Source organism: Nelumbo lutea, chromosome 4 (assembly GCF_056320005.1).
Source record: "Nelumbo lutea isolate HS-2025 chromosome 4, American lotus-T2T, whole genome shotgun sequence".
NCBI lineage: Eukaryota > Viridiplantae > Streptophyta > Magnoliopsida > Proteales > Nelumbonaceae > Nelumbo > Nelumbo lutea.
In genome coordinates, this window is record NC_142687.1 from 93,622,658 (window position 1) to 93,643,138 (window position 20,481).

Sequence of the window (20,481 nt, forward strand, 5' to 3'; positions counted from 1 at the left end):
AAGTTGTATGATTACACTTAAAAAAATAAGAGATAAGAGGAAAATAACAACCAATTTTCTCTTAAAATTAAAAAATTTCTCTTAAAATATAAAAATTAAAAGAAAACGAACACACGGGATGAATCCTGACCAAGTAGATTGTGGGGCTGTAATTTCAGAGTTGTGCATTGGTTACGGTATACTTCTCCCCATATTTCAGAATTCAGAATTCTGTAATTTCAGAATTTTCCCAATGCATTTAGTTCAAGTGGCAGCAATTTCCGTGCGGAATATTTGAGTGGATCAGATGCGGATATAGGACATCCGAATCCGAGCCGTTTTCAGACATCAGTTTCAGCCTTTCATGGCTACGGTCTACGGACTATGCTGGCATGCTTTGCTCGTTATCCTTGTTTAAATTGTCACGTGCATGTACGATAGGTCACGTGGCGTTGCTAACGTACGTGTCCGACTGCCCGTACTAGACGGTCAGGGACGAGAAAAAACAGGTTCGTCGATTTCCTCCTGCCTCGCGCCATTTCTTCTGCTCCACCCGATATGGATGATACGCTCCTCCAGTCTCCCTCCCTGCTAAAACGACCTTGTTGCAGCGGAGACCCTCTTCCGATGGAAACTCCCAAGGTTTCCATACCACAACAGATGGATGATCTATTAGAAACATTTCTAGGGTTCTCTGATTCCTCATTCTCTATTGACCTCTCCCTCGAGCGACTTCTTGAGTCTAGGGCTCGTGATTCCGACAAGAACCAGCTGATCGAGAACGCTCTTAAATTGGGATCCTCTCTGCTTGAGGCCGGTAAAAGATCTGCCAGAAGGCGTGCTTCCAAGCATAATTCGGCCGTTTGGGCTCTTCCCCCCGATCTCACCATTAAAGTATGTTTATTTTCTCATGTTGTTTATTTCACCATTAAAGTATGTTTATTTCCTCCAATAAAGTAATTTGAGCTCTTTTTTTTTTTTGTTTCAATGTTTGTATACAGTGGTTGATTTGCAAATTTTAGATTAATTTTTTTCGGTAAAGAAAATTTTAGATTAAATTTGTAGATAACTATTTAGCCGCTGATTTTATTTCCAGTGTAGAAATGGTTTCTTGTCGTTAGTTTTGATTGTAATCTATAGTTGCATTTGATTGTGTTCTATAATTGCATTTTGTATGAAGTAGATAACATTCGAGTCGAAGATAATAAACTAATGGTGTTCGGGGAATGAAGAGTGACTGTGAACATCACTTTTTTTTCCCAATTCCAATGTTTAAGTAGCTCAAATAATAAGTTGATAACCAATGGCTGTTGCTTTAGTCGGTCTAGTAGGATATTCAGTATTTGCACAGTGTGAGCGTTGAAGTGCATGTAATATTGTTGGTTGGGTTCGCCCCACTTGAATCACGTAGAGTTAGTTGGAAATAAATGCATTTATTTATTTATTTATTTATTTTTGTACAAAAGAACTAGTCATCTGAGGCGATCATCAACAAAACAGTTGATAGACTTAGACCTTGGATTATGGTGCATTGCCTCTGGATGCCCCTACCCCTGATCTTTTTGATTTTGCTTATTATCATGCTACATGGTATTATAAGCTTTTGGGTGCTGTCATTACCATAATCCTGTACAGATTTTTTTACACACAGGACCTATAAATGCTTTAGATCTAATTATAGAGCAACATAATTGTTTTAAGTTCGGCATCATAGTTTTGGTGTAAAGCTTTAAACATAATTGCTCATCATGCATTTTATTTTACTGTTTGATTTTTGTAGTGTGGGTAAGATCCATTAATATAGTAATATCATTCTGTTTCCTGGTATGAAGGTATTTTCCGTGCTTGATACACATTTGTGCACAATGTGCTTTATTTTACTGTTCGATTTTCTTAGTGTGGGTAAAATTCATTAATATAGTAATCTCATTGTGTTTCCTGGTATGAAGGTATTTTCCATGCTTGATACACGTATACACAAAATACATTTTATTTTACTGTTTGGTTTTCTTCTTGTGGGTAAAATCCATTAATATAGTAATCTCATTGTGTTTCCTGGTGTGAAGGTATTTTCCATGCTTGATACACAAAGTTTATGCTACGCTGCAGCTACTTGTTCAATGTTCAACAAGTGTGCCATGTGTCCGCTGTGCTATGCTGATATTGACTTAATATCATCGGTTCCAAAGGTCAATAATGTGGTTGTATCTACAATGATCCAACGAGCAGGAAAGAACCTCCAGTAAGAGTCATTTATCCACAAATTTAGCTAGAACCACGCATTATATTCATCATCTTAGATGCCCCCATAAATTATATGCTTCATTGTTGGCATGCTTGTGCAATATTTCATCATTTTTTTTCTGTCTTATATAGATTTGAATATTTTCCTGCATATGCTTTTCATTAAGTAGTTGCTGTTATCTCTTTTAATTTTGCAAAGATTTTGGACCTAACTTTCTCTTTTCAAAAGGAAAAAGAAGTTACATTAATCAGTACTTTGAAAAAGATATTGGGTGACATAATTTTGCAACTTTTCCTAGAGGTGACTTTTGGAAGTTATTATGTTTGTTATTGATCAAAAGAGGTTATTATGATGATCTATCAAAAAAAAAAAATATTATGATAATTGGATTGTATTGGGTACCATTATAGGGAAAAAAGGAGTTATTCAATTAGGGGATAGGTTCGGTTTTTTACATTTAATCGAACCGAAACTGAACTGGTACAATCGGTTAACCGGTCGACCGGTTACCGCGGTTCGGTTTTTTATGCCCTTAAAATAAAAAAAAGGAAAAACACAGTAACTGGGATCGCCAGTGTCACCGAGATGCATTAGCCTCTAACCCACAACTGAACCTCCAGTGTCGTGGATCGCCAGTGTTGGAGGCCGTTGGTGAATCGGTCAGAGGGCGGAGCGCCAAAGGCCAGAACCCAGAGAAAGTCCGAGAGGCGAGAGAGAGAGAGAGAGAGTTCAGAGAGAGACTAAGAGGCAAGAGAGAGCTCAGAGAGAGACTGAGAGGCGAGAGAGAGAGAGAGAGAGAGAGAGAGAGAGAGAGAGAGAGAGAGAGAGAGAGAGAGAGAGAGAGAGAGAGCTCTGAGAGAGACTGAGAGGCTAGAGAGAGAGAGCTTAGAGAGAAGTTGAGAGAGAGAGAGAGAGAGGGAGTATGAGAGAGTGAGAGTCCGAGAGAGAGAGAGAGGGAAAGAAAGGCCTGTGCAACGGGTGTTAGAACTCAAACGACTCAGACTGTCAGGCTGTTTGCCAGTCTGGCTGCCAGTTTGCTAGACTGGTGAACTTGAAAGTCTCAGCTCTCAGTTTGGCAGTCTAAACACTTTCAGACTATCGAATGTTTTTATTAGATTAAAAAAAAAATATATAATATCATATAAAAATATATATCGGTTGGTTCAGTTAACTGCCGATTTTTTTAAATGGTTAACCGAAACCAAACCAAAACTTCCGGTTTTTTGAAAACATCAAACCGAAATCGAACCGACCAGTTTGGTTAACCGATTTTTCGGTTCGATTTTGGTCAGTTTTTTTTGCTCACCTCTAATAGTTTTATCTACTATTAATATCCAGTGTCTTTGGCACCAAGGAATACACCACTGGTGCAATGTCAGTGAAGCAAAAAGCAAGGAAGATAGATAGAAATATGGACTGTTAATATATCCAGAATTTTGTAGGTATATAGTGAACTAAAAAATGTATTTTCCTGGGAATATACCCCCAATAGTGCAATGCCAGTTGAATAGTTCGCTATATGGATATACATGCAACACTTCAAAGTTTATGCAGCAGTGTGTAGGTTTGTAATAACTATAGAATGTATTTCCCTGGGAATATACCCCCAATAATGCAATGCCAATTGAATAGCTTACTTTATAGAAATACATGCAAAACTTCAAGGTTTTTTGCAGCAATATAGTCATGTCATAAGAACCAAGAATAGGAGATAGAGACATATGGAGTGCTAATCTTTTCAGGATTATGTGGGTCCAGAAATGATCTAAAATAGCTGGTAAAAACCAACTAGCATTGGCAATCTGAAGCAATTTCAGCATCAAAGTTGTATATACTAAGTTATGCTTCTGTTTGCATGTTATACTACACATATAGAAGAAGCTTTTACAGGTCCAAAATGTGGTCCAAGATAAAAACTGTATATACTAAGTTATGCTTCTGCTTGCATGTCATACTACACATATAGAAGAAGCTTCTTTTACAGGTCCAAAATGTGGTCCAAGGTCCAAATCTTTAAAAATACACTCTGTAGTGTCCGTGCATGATCTGCTGTTGTTTCAGGCCATTGTGTCTGATACTGGTATGCTCGGCATGTACAGGTATCCTGGTATCATAGATTAGAATGAGTGATCTGATGCAGATTGAAAGGTACAGAAGAGCTAGTGGCATGACAAAAAGGGCATGGGCTGAGGTATTGAGAAATGATCGTTTGGCTCACAATTTAACAATGTGGCCCTTGATAGAGTGGAATTATAAAAGAGGATCCATGTAGTGAACCCTATTATAGTTGGGATATGGCTTGGTTTAAGTGAATGACGTATTGTTTATTCACACCCCTAACACATGGTTCAAGGTATCAATAGTTCGAGCCATTACAAACATTGATACTTACATTTTAATTGAGTTTCAGTCCATGCCTCTCCGTCTATCGGAAATGCACAACTAGATTGCTTATTGAAAATAACAGAGGTCTCAAATTCCTCATGTATAGCATATTATCAACCTCAAAAACCATACATATCATAGGATACAATACGATACAATGCGTATTGATACTTTGAACCATATCCTAACACTTGCAATATTCTACAGAATGTTCTCTCCTTCAGTGTAGTATGTATATACTCCTGATATGTTGATCTTTTGTCTTATTATGTATGCTCTTGAGTCTGCATTTTGATCTTTTGTTTTTCAGAGTAGGTGATCTTTCCATGCATCATTTTTCATTTCCTTTTCATATGATTGGAGACTAAAAGTCATTCCTATATTCAGGTCACTCAAGCTTGGTATATTGTCAGGACCAACTGCCTCTGGAACTTCTCGATCTATTTTTTATTCCATCAAGAACTCTGTAGATTCATCTGGTTTTGCATGGAATGATAAGAGAGCCAGACAAGGGAAAGAGTCATCCATTCTGACAAGGTCCTGTTTAACATCCCTAAGTGCAGAAGGTGGCACTGCTGGGTATGGTTGAGTAATTCAGTTGAATAAGAAATCTGGTATTTTCAAGTAATTCTCTGATATTCTGTTCATAATGTTTGCCTTTTGTATTGGAAGGGCTATGTTGAGGAGGTTGCACCTCTACAATATTGACAGAATGGACAATGCAGCACTTTGTACAGCTTTATCAGCCTGTCCATCTCTCCTTGATCTGGAAATTGTTGGCCTGTAAGTCTCATTAATCTGATATTACATCTACTGCCATTCCTTTCTTGACTTGAGCATTACAGTATCATTAGAAGAACCATCTTGCTCAGTGCTACTTAAAGTTTGTTTTTGAGAAAGGTAGAGCATAGTATAGTATTAAATAACTAAAATAAAAAAAAACATGTACAACAAGTTGCTGTACACTGGGATTATAGAACCACTGCCCAAGCATATCCCTGCCACATCCTGCTTTACAAAAAGATTATCATATACAAAAAAGGAGCTGTAATTTCTATCTTTGAACAACTTGTTTACGGTAAGCCAAGATAATAAATTTCCCTTTATTTTTTGAAACAATGTGTCTGTAGAACTATTTTTGTTCTTGAACATTGTTTAGAAAACCAGACCGGACTGGTTGGTTGGACCAGTTAAACAATGACCTGGCCCTCTGGCTGGTTTGATCATATACTGAAAATCGTAATTCATGAAAAGCCGGCCAAAACCATCTATCAAAAAAAAAAAAAGGCAAAACCAGCTGGCCGGCCAGTTTAACCAGAAGACTAGTGAACTAGTCCCCGTTTTATGAAACTGCCTGGGTCATAACATGAATAGAAACTTCAAAATGTTACTGACAAGACTTGAACCCAAGACCTCTTACTCATGTGTGTTGTCTTGTTATCACTAACCCATCTCTTTATTGCTTTGTGCCTCTTTAGTGTACTTATTGCTTTAATAAACACGTACTTTAAAGAAAATGTGAGTTAAGAGACTTGAACCCTGGCATTTTATTTTAAAAACCTAAAACAAGCCATTTGTCCACCACATGCAAGTGTAATAATACTTGTGAAATGTATTATATATAGTATTTAAATGACCTATAAAATATATATGTATATGTCACATCATCATGGTTCAACCTTCAGTTTGACTGTGGTTGAACCTCTGACAGGCGTTGTATTGTATCTTTGGAGGTCCGATACACCTGTTTATAGGTGTTTCGGGACCCCCACTCTTTTTTAATAAAAAATATGTTTAAATATCTTCCAAAAAACCAAATTTTGAAAAAAAAACTAAATAAAAAGTATTTCCGTGTGTATCTAAGTACTGTTATGCCTATGCTGATACACAGAGGCGTATCGATACTTTGAACCATGCCTCTGACTAGACTTGTTCACGGGCCGGGCTGGGCCGGGCTTTGCCTTTACATTAACAGAAAATGTTCAGGCTCGAGCCTGAGCCCGGCCCGACTATAAAGCCTGAAGCCCGGGCTTGAGCTTGAGCCCGACTAGAAATTTGGAGAAAAAAGATTTTTCCTTTTTAATTTGATTAAAAGTTGTTTTATTTATACTAAAAGACCTCAAAACCTAAAAAAAATAATGAAAAGTCTCATTATTACTTGAAAAAAGAGAAGAAAAATATATTATATATTTGCTTTTTTATTATATAAAATATATTTTTATTAATATAATACATTACCAAGTCAGGCTCGGGTGGCCCGAAAAAAAGTCGAGCCCGACATTTTAGGCCCGAGCCCGAGCCCAAGCCTGTGGGCCTGAAATCTTGTCCAAGCCCAACTTAGATTGGGCCGGCCTGTTGGGCTACCCGGCCCATTAACAGGCCTACCTCTGACCCGTGAACCTCTCCCTTGTCCAGTTCTCTGAACATTGTTCTTGAATATCCTTGCATTTATCTCCTGCCAAATGCACCAGAAAATTGCTGCAGGAGTGATATTCCATGCCAGCTTTCCTCTCTTAGTTAAGCCTTCAACTCTCCACCCCTTCACAAAATCCACCACTGATTGTGGGCAGTAGATTTTCACTTCAAACAAGTTCCAAACTTCAAAATAAAAGCTGGAGTGTAGCAATAAATGATTTACTGATTCTGTTTGCTCCACACAGAGATCACAATTGGTGGAGTTTTAACAACATACCCTTCCTTAACAAATTATCTGTAGTTAATAATATGTTCAAAGAGGCTATCTGCAGTCTACACAAAGAAGGCTACCTTTGTGGGAACATTCTTGCACCAAACAATATTGACTGGGATTATCTGGTCCTTAGATCTAAAAATAAAATTGTACAAAGATTTAACTGAGAAATTTCCGTATTTTTACCACTCCCAAATTCTTATGTCATTCCTCCCAATATCCACCTGAATTCTATACAGTTTATACAACATTTTCACCATTGAATCTACTTCCCAATCATTCAAATTCCTTCTAAGTTGAGGTACCCATATCACATTACCATTCTGCCTGCATGCAATCCGCCACACAAACTTCTTTATCCACAGCAAGATCAAAGAGGGCAGGAACCATTTCCATCAATGGCCGATTTTTGCACCATACAGACTTCCAGAATTTCACATGAAGTCCTCCAAATTTGAACCTCACCCCCTTTGAGAAAGAATCATAGGCTTTCCCATTGCCTTTTCAAAACAAGCACCTGTATGATTGGTTTGGCACCCCTGGTTGCATCCCATGTTTCTATATCCTTATTTAGATACCAGCACCACCCTCCTCTATAGTCCCCCTTGATTCTCACCAAATCTCCAAATTACTTTCCCAGGAGAGCCATATTTACATTTTTCACCCTTCTCAAACCCAAGCCTCCCTGATGTTTAAGCCTGCACACCTTATTCCAGCTGACCAAATTATTTCTTCTTCTCTTCCCTCCACCCTCTCCATAGGGAATCTCTCACCTTCTCTATTATATTAGCCATTCCAGTCAGGGTTGGATACGAAGATAATGCTTAGGGAAAGAAGACAGCATGCTTCTCAACAAAGTAAATTTTCCTCCATAAGAGAGATACTTGGCTTTCCATGAGATCAACTTCTTATCAATTCTTTCAGCAATTGGTTCCTATATTGATTTAGAATTGCACCTAGGACTCAATAGTATCCCCAAATATTTTAGAGGCAGCTTCCTCACTCCACTGCCCAATTTTCGAACTCCTGAACTTCCCCCACAGGCCACAGCAACTAGCTCACTCTTATACATATTTACATGCAATCCAGATACAACTTCAAACCATCTAAGGACTACCATGACATAACAGCGTAGCTCATGAGATGCATCACAGAACATAAGTGTGTTATCAGCATATTGGAGCATCAAAACCTCCACCCTTTCACTTCCTACTGTAAAGCCTATAAATCCACCTGATGTGGCCCTTCTCTTCAGTCTACTAAGGGCTTCTATGAACAAGAAAGGGGACAGGGTCCCCTTCTCTTCATTCTACTAAGATACTCCATTTACTAAAACAGAAGAATTTTCAAAGCTTTGGAGAAATCAGAAGATACAATTGTAGTGGAAGAATTTTTGAATTCCACTTTTTTATTTTTGTAATGGTGGAGCGATACTTTTTGTACAGGTGGAGATAGTATATACACAGTTTCTTGCTGTGCAGCATGGGGGTGTTTTTTATCTTTTTAATACAATACATTTCCTTTTCTCAAAACAAAATGCGAAAGATGGGGTGGCAACACAAAGTTTCATCCAATTCCTCCACCCGGAACCTAAATTCATTTTTCTGAGCATATAATCTAGAAATTGCCAATTAATATAGGCTTTCTCAAAATCCACCTTGCACAGCAAACCTGCCATCCCACTTCTCATTCTTGAACTCTTCTCCCAGTAAGTGAACTATACTCCTCCTTAGTTGTTGCCTTGTCCTCAAAGATATTTCTATTCCTCTCCTTCCAAACTCCCAACAGACCACAAAAAGCACACAGGAAGATGCTGTTTTTTCTTTCTTACTCCCATCTAGAACTGGATGGAAAGCAAAAATTTCCTTTGGACTTCTAGGAAACAATCTGACCAAGACAAATAACCTGGAAAAGAAACTCCAGATGCAAATTGAAAATTTGCATTGAACTAAAAGATGAAGCGGTTTCCTCGGCATCTCCACAGTCCACACAAAATTGTAGATTTAACTACCAGAAGGCTTAGGGGATAGTCAGGTAATTCCTTCCCAAGTAGGGGGAATATATTGTCATTCTAATTGTTATACTTGACCTCAGTGCTTTCTATATCCCTTTTTATTAGAACTTTGTTGTAAAGAGCATTTGTGTAAATTGCTCTTTCTGGTGGATCATGGGTGAAAAAGGAAGATCTCATGGGGACAATAATATGGTTTTGGTGTGTGCGTGTGTGTGTGTGTGTGTTTGTCTGTGTGAATGTATCAATGTTGACAGACTTGGACCACGTATAGTATGGTTTTGTGACTGGATCAGGGGTCAAATTCAACCATTTGACTCATTCAAATAAAATGCAAAAAAAAAAAAAAAATTAAAAAGTTAAATTGGTTTAACATTATCTTTTACAACTATTTTACATCAAGATAAGCCCTATTAAGACATATAGAGGGCACATTTCTGTTGTACTTTGGTGTGTGTCGGCATTCTATCTTGTATTCTTTTTCTTGTCGTTTGTTGAAATTGAACACTTCATCTTTAAAAAAAAAGCACATATAAAGGGGATAAGTTTGACCAAGTAAACATTTCTAAGAACTAGGCAACCAAAAAACTGTTTTAGTTGCTGGTTCCCAGTTCTTATGGTGTGATCATCCTGGTCTGGTTTGAATCTAACAACATTGGGATATATCATCATCATCATCATCTTAGCCTAATTCCAACTATATGGACTTGGCTACATGCATCCTGTTTCACCATTCCATTCTGTTTAATGCCATATCCATTGTTAAATTATGAGCACTTAAATCATTTCTAACTGTTTCGATCCATGTCCTTTTTGGTCTACCCCTAGCCCTTCTAGCCTCTTGAATTTGTAACGGATCACTTCTTACAGGTGCTGTAGGTGGGACATTGGAATATATAATATAATAAAATATGAGATGCAAACAAATAGTAAAACTATTTGCAAAGGTCTTCTATTATACTATATATATTCACACACACACACACATATTAAGGAGCCATTGCTTGGTATAGATGCAGATAGTGAAACTAGAGGTGACAAATAAGTATAAAAAGTGAAATTTATCTAAATTTTGTTAGGTATGATAACACTCCTAACAAGTAGTCTTACTTTCTGGTAAGGTAGCAATTAAATTGATATGATGTATTTTCATGCCTCTGACCAAGAAAAGAAGAAAGAAAGTATTTTCTATTTAATTACTGTTTTTTACATATTTGGAACTTTTGACTAGTACATGTATATTTTTTGCCTTTTCTCTGCCTGGTGAGTTGCCTTTTGTGAGTCTTTGGGTCTATTGACCCTTAACTTTGATACTGTGAACAGTCATGTTGAATTGAGGCAAACTTTGGAGTCTGTGAGTGCAAATTGTCACTTCATGGAGCGTTTGTTCTTTGAGTCTTCTAAAACAGGTATGGCATCTTCTGTTTTTCCTCTTTTCATGCATTGAAGGTTCTCACTATCTATTCTTTCATCATCAGGCAGAGATGACAGCTTGAAAACACCAACTTGTGTAGATCTGGTAAATGGTTGCCCTCATCTAACTTCATTGGCTCTCAGAGGGTTCAAGCTTCCTGACTATAAAGTCCGTATACTTGTTAAGGTATGTCTTTTTTAAATGAATGCCTGTATCTTTCATGTTACCCAGATGCTCCTGTCGGGCACACCAGGAAATGGGGTACATGTTGGATCTGCTAGATTTGTGTCTGTATTTTCACTTCTACGTTTTGATGGATTGGAAATGAATCTTCTTAATAGGACAGGAGCCTAATAGATTCTTAATTGAGTGTACATTTCTCTTTATGCTAATTGATGTTTTTGAAATTCTAAGTTTTAATGGTTTGGTCACATTTCCACTTCGTTGTATGTAATGCCCATCCAGGAATTTTCTTTTAACTGGATGAAATATGAATTTGCAATACATTTTTTATACTCTAAAGTTTTAGGTATCATGTATCGAGTTCATTTGTTGTATTCTTAGTGTTGATATTTGTTCTAAAATTAGAATGTGGTTATAATTCTGGCAGGAGAAGATAATAGTTTCTGTCTCCTGGTCAGTCACTTTTTAAGACCATCATTGAGTTTATTTTGCATCATATATAGGTTAAAGTGCCATTGTATGTGAATTTAGTTGACTTTCAAGTCAAACTTGCTTATTTCATCTTGGGCTTTTATTGTATTAGTAAATTCTGTTGTTTTAGGTACATATATCATAGATATGGATTTAAAATAGGATAAAATCACTTTCCTATATATATTTAGCCTTTTAATATATCTACATTTAATTTTTTTGACAAGTTTGTAAAAATAGAAATAATCTTACGATTTACGATACGGTTCACGATTCGGTTCAATTCAATTTTCTCTACTATTTATGATATGATTACGATTTTCAAAACATTGTTCTGAATAGATTTAGGAGCATAAACAGAAGATAGCAAAGAAATAAACTGTATATAGGAAGGGGATAAATGCTTAATAGAAATAAAATTAGAGATAGAATAAGTACTACAGGACCCCCTTACATTTTCAAAGAGCAATAGGAAGGTCTACATCAACAAAGGGAGATGAATTTGGCAATGGGAGGGATCTGGAGGAGCAGGACCTTTTCTCTGTGTAGACTTCCATCAATGTCTTCTTAGTAAATGGTGCAGGAGAGTGATCAATTGTAGAAGTAGATTCCATGGGAAGAGGTGGAGGTACAAATAATGTACTAGAGGAATCACCACCATCATTAAAGAAGGGATAAAAAATCAAAGAAAGTCACATCCGAGCAAACAAATGATTGTCTTAAGCGAAGACTAACATGTATATCCTTTTTGAGTTTCAAAATAACCAAGAAAGATTTATTTAACAACTCTAACTTGTCAATTCTAGGTCTAGGGCTCTGAACAAAACAAGTACATCAAAGCACCATGGGAGTCAAAAGAAATGGAGACAAAGTGGGGAATAAAACAGAGAAAGGGGATTGACTGTCGAGAACAGACATTGGTAGCTGAATGATAAAATAACATGCTAGAGGACTGCATCTGAGCAATTATCTGCTTACACACCGAAGTAGTAAACATGATTCATGAACACCCCTGCTTACTGATAGAATTCAGGTCTGCCTTAGAGTTCGGCCTGACTGAGTTCAGTTATGTAGAAGAAGAAAAGGTGATAGAGAGAGAGAGAGAGGAGGAGAAAAGAGAGAATTCTGGTTCGAACTGAAAGAGTCAACTTGACTTCTCCCAGTCGGCCAGTAAATATTTATATTATTATTAAAACATAACTGAAAAGACCTATGTGCCCTTAAGTTAAGAGCACTTGTTCCAACACAATCTTATAGATCAGCAACATTAATCAAGGTATAAAGACAGAAATACCCCTACGCTAACACTCCCCCTCAAGCTGGTGAGTATATATCATATACTCCCAGCTTGTTACATATGTTGTCCACTCTTCCCCGACTCAAGCCTTTTGTAAATAAGTCAGCCCACTGATTTCCTGTATTAACATGTGTAGTGTCTAGCTCTCCATTCGGCACCTTCTCCCTCACAAAGTGACAGTCAACCTCAATGTGCTTGGTCCTTTCATGAAACACTGGATTAGAGGAGATATGAACTGCAGCCTAATTATCACAGTAGAGCTTCATTGGAGTGTTAATGTTGTACCCTACTTCTTGTAGAAGGTTCCTTAGCCACACTAATTCACAAGCGGTGTGCGCCATAGCCCTATATTTTGCTTCTGCACTGCTTCTTGCCACAACTGTCTGCTTCTTACTTTTTCACGTTACTAGGTTACCTCCCAGAAATGTGCAATAGCCTGTAGTAGACCGCCTATCAGACATAGACCCGACACAATCAGCATCAAAATACCCTTCTATTTCAAGTTTTCCCCCACTCTTGTATATCAGACCGCGACCCGGAGCCCCTTTTAGATACTTCACAATTCTCAGAACTGCATTCCAATGAGGAATCAGAGGTTTTTGCATGAACTGGCTTACCACACTAACTGCAAATGAGATGTCCGGTCTGGTGATGGTTAGGTAGTTCAGTTTGCCCACGTCGTCGGTATCTGCCAGGGTCTTCAAACACTTCACCCATATCACTGCTTAGCTTGGTATTTGTGTCCATGGGTGTGTTAGCTGGTTTGGCACCCAACATGCCTGTTTCTTCCAGCAAATCAAGCACATACTTCCTCTGGCACAGGTTAATCCCATACTTGGATCTCGCTACCTCTATCCTCAAGAAGTATTTCAGTTTACCTAGATCCTTTGTCTGTAAGTGATCCTGCAGATAAGTCTTCAGCCTGTCAATACCAATGTTATCATTCCCAGTAATAACAATATCATCTACATACACCACTAACAGTATTTTTTCTCCCGGAGAGTCATGACTAAATACAGAATGGTCAACTTTGCACTGTTTCATACCAAACTTCTTTACCACCTCACTGAACCTACCAAATCATGCTCGAGGAGACTGTTTAAGCCCATATATAGCCTTCCTTAGTCTGCACACCTTACCATCCTCCCCCTGAGCAACAAACCCTGGAGGTTGCTCCATGTAGACCTCCTCGAGTAAGTCACCATGCAAAAAGGAATTCTTGATATCAAGCTGATATAGTGGCCACTCATACATGGCTGCAAGAGAGATCACAACACGAACTGACCCTATCTTAGCAACCGGTGAGAAGGTCTCTCTGTAGTCAATACCATAGGTTTGGGAGTACCCTTTTGCAACTAATCACGCTTTCAGGTGTTCAACACTACCATCAGGCAGATACTTAACCGTATAAACCCATTTACAACCAACAGCTTGCTTCCCAGGAGGAAGAGCAGTGAGGTCCCAAGTATGATTATGATGAAGGGCTGAGAGTTCTTCTTCCATGGCACGGCACCATCCCGGAGAGGCAAGGGCTTCCTGGACATCTTTAGGAACAATAACTGATGATAACAAGGTAACAAAATGGCGATGGGAAGCGGAAAGGTGAGTAAGAGAAACATAATTAGAAATGGGATGAAGGGTGCAAGTACGTTTACCTTTCCGCAAAGCAATGGGTAGATCAAGCTCAGATGCTAAGTGCGGGTCTGGTGCCGGATCCGTCGATGGAGATGTAGCCGGAGGAGTAGTAGCTGGTGCGCGTGGGCGATGTGTATACACATGACGGATAGGTGGGCGTTCAACAGGTGGTGGCACCGGAGGCAAGGATTTGGTCACGACTGGAACAAAGGAAGGAGGATCGACAACGGGAAGTGGAAGAGGAGGAGGTGATGAGGAGGAAGAAGCATCACCGGACCCCAAAAAGAACGGAGTAGACTCAAAGAAACTGACATCAACACACACAAAGGACCATCGAGAACTAGGATGGTAACACCTATACCCTTTCTGGGTTCGAGAATAGCCAAGGAAGATGCACTTGAGAGAATGGGCATTGAACTTGTCATTCCCGGGACCCAGATTATGGATGAAGCAGACACACCCAAAAACTCTCGGCGTAAGAGGGAACGGAGTGGGAAACAAGACCTGAAATGGAGAATGACCATCAAGGATGAACGTGGGCATCCGATTAATCAAAAAACAAGAGGTAAGCATTGCATCACTCCAAAAGGGTTTGGGAACATGCATGTGATGCATTAGGGATCTTGCTGTTTCAAGGAGATGGCGATTCTTTCTTTCAGCCACCCCGTTTTGTTGTGGGGTGTAGGTACACGAGGTCTGATGTACAATGCCGTGTTGGTCCAAGTATTCCTGAAATGATGAGGATAAATATTCGCGGCCATTATCAGAACGAAACACTTTGATGTGGGTACCAAATTGGTTACGAATCTCAACATAAAATTTTTGGAAAATGGTAAACAATTCACTTCTTTCTTTCATTAAATAGAGCCACGTCATCTTTGAAAAATCATCCACAAAAATGACAAAATATTTGTATCCATTATATGACATCACTTTATAAGGACCCCAAACATCTGAATGAACTAAAGAAAAAGGACTCGACACACGGTTATCAACCCTAGAACTAAAGGGAACACGATGGTGTTTCCCAAACTGACACGACTCACAATCCAAAACAGAAAGCTGACTCAAGGACGGGACCAAGGACTTCAAGACTTTTAGCGATGGATGACCAAATCGGAAGTGCCACTGGAGAGGAGAAAGAGACGACTGGAGAGCTGTTGAGGTTCCACCACCACCACCATCAAGATAATACAGTCCACCTGCTTCATGCCCTCCACCAATCTTCATCCCCGTCTTGAGATCCTGAAAAACACACATAGAAGGATAAAAGGTAATGGAGCAGTTAAGTGATTTGGTCAACTTACTAACAGACATAAGGTTAAAAGGCAATTTAGGAACATACAGAACTGAAGGGAGGGATATAGGATCTAGGTCAACATTACCAACACCACAAATTGAGGATGTGGAACCATTAGCAAGGGTGACAGATTGTGATGTTGAGCAATGAGATAAGGAGGAAAACACACCTGGAGTTCTAGTCATGTGATCGGAGGCTCCAGAGTCAATGATCTAGGGATTGGGTGTAGATGCCAGACAAGCAATACCTGAGTGAGCAAAAGTCATCGTGTTCTGCTGTGATTGGATAAACCTCTCATATTCATCACGGGGAACACTCACCATCTCCTTCATGGGACCATCTGTGGATGTAGGAGGCATCTGGTAAGATGAATGATTCTCTTGTCTAAAGCAGGAACTTGAGTCACCGGTCGCGGCATGATTGGCCCCGGTTGAGGGAGGACCATGTAGATCATAACAATAGTTGATGGTATGTCCATCCATACCACAATGAGTGCACTTCCTCGGGCCTGAGCTACGTCCTCTACCACGGGCTCCCCCTGAACCTCTGCTCCTAGTACGACCACCACCACGGTTATGAGTAGACCCACCATTGCCAGTTCGGCCATATGCAGAACCACTACCACCACCATGGCCAGACTGAGCTCCCCGAGCTCCACCTCTAACACCACGACCTCTCGATGCAGCAAAGGTAGATCTATCTGAGATATTAGAGTTCTCAGTAGATCTGATAGAAATCCTCCGGAGTCGAGCAAATACCTCTTCTAGGGACGGAAGAGCTGATCCCCCTAATATCTGAGCCCGTACTGGTTCATATTCAGACTTTTGTCCCACCAAAAATCTAGTCACATCAAGCTGCTCTCTCTGTTGTTGCTGAATCTTGACATCAGAAGTGAGAGGATGATAGACATTCAACTCATTACGTATGTTCCTCATGCTGGCATAGCATTCCTCAAGACTCTGATTGCACTGTTGCAGGTTAAAGTACTCTTGATAAAGCTGATAAACTATGGTTGTATTGTCCTGCCCCGAATACAATTTCTTCGCATGGTCCCACACATCTTTGGCAGTATCAAGGAACATGAAGTTCACACTAATCCTGGGTTCCATGCTGTTCCACAACCATGTGATGATCTGAGCATCCTCTTGCTCCCAGTCTTCATACTCGTGAGAGTCAGAGGAGGGTTGCTCCTCTCTGATGTGTTTTACCTTCTTCTTTGCCTTCAGAAAGACTTCAACGGATTTAGCCCAAGGCACATAATTCTCTCCATTTAATTTAATGGAGGTCATCTGAACATTCAGGTAGTCTGTAGGCACCACCACACTAGGTTTATAATCATTATTGTCTCCTATTATGTTATCACCAATTCTGTCCACTTGCTGAATTCTATTATCACTGAGGTCTGCACACTACACACCACTAGGTCACACCTGTCACACTGATTGCAACACTTATTGTTGCTGGAATGTATGCTCTTTACACCACAAACCCTAGATCAAACCTGTCACACTGATTTCAGTACTTGTTGCTGAAAAGTGTGCTCACACCACAAACCCTACTCCTACAACTACCTGAAATCTCACCACTATATGATCATATCTCTTCAAAATGCACAAAGAAACCAGTAAAAACCCTAGCACTTACTGGCCGAAACCCTAGCATATGGTCTGAAACACACCTTCTATTTAATCCATAACAGATATCATGCACTGAAATCTCTTACCTTATCACTGAAGTAACACCCATACGAGCAGGAAAGCAATCCACACACGACAGCCGCTGCACACACACCAGCCACACACAACAGCCACTGCCCACACAGTTCGACCCTCTATTCTTCCTCTACTAGGAGAGGGCGATCTCAGAAATCACAGCAACCGACCACATACGACTTGACTGGAGGCATAGAGACCTCCAAGGGAAGAGGGTGATCACTCCTTTTCAGCCCTCTTCCTTATCTCCAATCGAACACAGAAAAAAAAAAGGAAAACCCTAGATAGGGTGCGCAGAGAATGAACCCTAGGCAAGCAGAAATCTAGGCAGATTCAAGATGCTCTGATACCATGATAGAATTCAGGTCTGCCTTAGAGTTCGGCCTGACTGAGTTCAGTTATGTAGAAGAAGAAAAGGTGATAGAGAGAGAGAGAGAGAGAGAGAGAGAGAGAGAGAGAGAGAAGGAGAGAAGAGAGAATTCTGGTTCGAACTGAAAGAGTCAACTTGACTTCTCCCAGTCGGCCAGTAAGTATTTATATTATTATTAAAACATAACTGAAAAGACCTATGTGCTCTTACTTAAGTTAAGAGCACTTGTTCCAACACAACCTTACAGATCAGCAACATTAATCAAGGTATAAAGACAGAAATACCCCTACGCTAACCCTTACAAACACCAAATTAAAATTAGTTTGCTTGCATGATTGGAAGTAATTGATTGTTCAACAAAGAAACTTTTGTGTGCCTTGTAGTCTGATTGGTGACTTTTGACTTGTCTTATTGGCTCATGATGATTCATAGAAAATTGACTACGGTTAGTTTCAGACTTGTCAACCAACTACTGTAATTTAAGCTTATCTGGTTCTTCTTCACTTGATCCATATTTTTGTAGGGATTTCGCAAGATAAGATTTGTTGATTTTTCAACATCATACTCAATTACAGGCACCTTCCTGAGGTTTGGATATTCCCAAAGAACTCTGTTCAAATCATTCCTTCGAGATATTCAGATTGTCCTTAGTTCCTATCACTGTCTTTGGTGCTTTAGGAATCTAGGCAGTGGTTCTAGTGGCAGTTCACTGGAGGTTCTGATTTTACGTGACTGCATGCATCTCAAGGAAGTGAGGACTGTCATCTCTCTCTCTCTCACTCACTCTCTCTCTCTCTCTCTCTCTCTCTCTCGTTTATGTGTTTGTCATATATACAGGTGGAAGTTGCTCGTTTTTTAGCATCAGTTCTTGCAGGGGACTTCAAACTTCTTAGACACATTGTGGGTAGAGGCAGGAATATTCATTTTCTTTTACACAAATTTGATCTCTTTCTGCAAAAAACTAATATAGCTTTTAGGTTTTATATTTTATATAGCATTTGTCCTGACTCTGCTTCCAAATAGGATATATCCAACAGGGAGGGTCTAGCATCTGAAGGTGATTGGATTGAGAGATGCTACAATTCAAGGTAGTAATTACTCCTGCTGGATTGTTGTTTAATACTCCATGGTGCCTTGTGCTTAATCCTCTCTTGTGCATGCCTGCAGTTTGATTCCTATAAAGCGTGTTCTAGAAGAAAGGCCGGAGATCTGCATACTGGCTGAATTTCCTTCTGAGGGGAGGTTGGTTTACTTTCAATTGTGATTAATACCAATCAATGATTTGGAAACATTTATGACCACTATTTGTGATTGTTCTTGCAGCTTTATGGAGATCGAACAAATAATTGACAGTGATGTAAATAGTGATGCCAGTTTGCCATCGCACATAAGCATTCCCACATCTGATGGTTCACTGTTTACAAGTTCATCAGATGGTAGCTATAACAGTGATCAAGGTAGTGGCAATGAGGATAGCCGAGATGCTGCTTATGTATTTTATGAGGAAAGCTCAGCAGACGAGGTTGAACTGGCTCTATAGTGAAGATTAAAGGCAGGCTACACATGTGGATTTTGAGTCAGCAAAAGAGTTTGCTCTCTTTCTCTCTCTCTCTCTCTCTCTCTCTCTCTCCAAGTGCAGTTCTTAATGAGCTAGTTAACTGCTTTAGATGAGGATCGTTTTATGATTTCAAACTACTTATGCTCACCACTTTGTTTTGGTCGGATTCTTACCGTATTAGTCAGTGGTGAATTCTGTAATCTTGAGCTCTACTATCAAATCTTGGCTTGGTCAAGAATAAATATATAATTAAATACTTTGCAGTCGCCAATTTCTCAAACTGTTATCTTGTTTTGTCTTTGGTTTTCTTTTTTTTCTTTTTTTATGAATACCCCCATATGTTTTTGTCGGCAAACAGGAAGTCTTTATCATGGAATATGTGGCAACTTGGAAAAACAGTAGCCAGCAAAGCAAGCAGCGAGTTCTTGATCGGCTGATTTTTATATAACTCATTTAATTTCAAAAACTTTCCTACTCTGATTCTGTGCATGAGGATGTACCGATTCTGCAGAAAATTTCAGTTTGGATTATTTTCTGTAAATTTTCAACCAACGTTTTCATATTTACTAGCAGGCGGGGGGAGATACAATTAAAAATCCCCTGTAAAACTTCCAGTTTCAGGGCTTTTCCTTTTGACATATGACTCTTTACCAAAATTTATCAACTTATCCTTTGTGATTAATTGTAATTAGTTTGTGCTGTTGGGAAGAATGTGTTGTCTCTCTCCGAAATATATTGTCCTTAGCTAATCCTTTTCGACAATTAAGGAATGCAAACAATACTGTATAGGCTATGATCAATTGACTGTTTCTCTCTATGTATATCACCAACAATTAAGTTCTCTCTATGTATATCAGCCCATTGGGTTATTTAGGTCAATTATGAACTTCCATTGAGATTGTTACGTTTTTGCACATGAAACCATGCTTTCTGTTTGACGGTAACAAAGGAGTTATTGGAGCATGTGATGTTGGAGATTTAAGCCTAGATTCATGAAGTTTGTTAGTCGAAGTTTAGATTTCCAGTGACAATAAAATTCTTATCCATTAAGGCTGCATTTGCTTTAGGTGTAAATTCAGTTTTACACCGATGGGAAATATGAACCGGTTTAGTTGTTGATGGGAATTAGGACCGGTAGATTTTGAAAATTTACACCCTTCATATGTTTGGTTGTCAAGGTGTAAATTCTGTGTAAATTTACACAGGAAGAAGAAGAAGAAAAAGGAGGAGAA

The 20,481-nt window shown here is 39.1% G+C and overlaps 1 protein-coding gene across 4 annotated transcripts; it reads left to right on the forward strand.

Moving 5' to 3' along the window:
• The first annotated feature begins 490 nt into the window (after positions 1-490).
• On the forward strand, positions 491-19,960 carry LOC148861875 (F-box protein SKIP17-like). Of its 4 annotated transcripts, XM_088981952.1 has the most exons (13): positions 492-873; positions 2,046-2,221; positions 4,997-5,188; positions 5,282-5,392; positions 10,633-10,718; positions 10,788-10,909; positions 18,215-18,279; positions 18,370-18,442; positions 18,529-18,591; positions 18,715-18,779; positions 18,859-18,933; positions 19,015-19,279; positions 19,608-19,960. In XM_088981952.1, the coding sequence occupies exons 1-12, from the start codon at positions 538-540 to the stop codon at positions 19,229-19,231; spliced, it is 1,581 nt and encodes a 526-aa protein (XP_088838078.1). In that variant the 5' UTR covers positions 492-537; the 3' UTR covers positions 19,232-19,279; positions 19,608-19,960. The 4 variants fall into 4 exon arrangements, with proteins under 4 accessions (XP_088838076.1, XP_088838074.1, XP_088838078.1 ...); XM_088981950.1 differs by having other exon boundaries at positions 491-873; positions 18,215-18,442; XM_088981951.1 differs by lacking the exon at positions 19,608-19,960 and having other exon boundaries at positions 19,015-19,529.
• Positions 19,961-20,481: the final 521 nt, after the last annotated feature.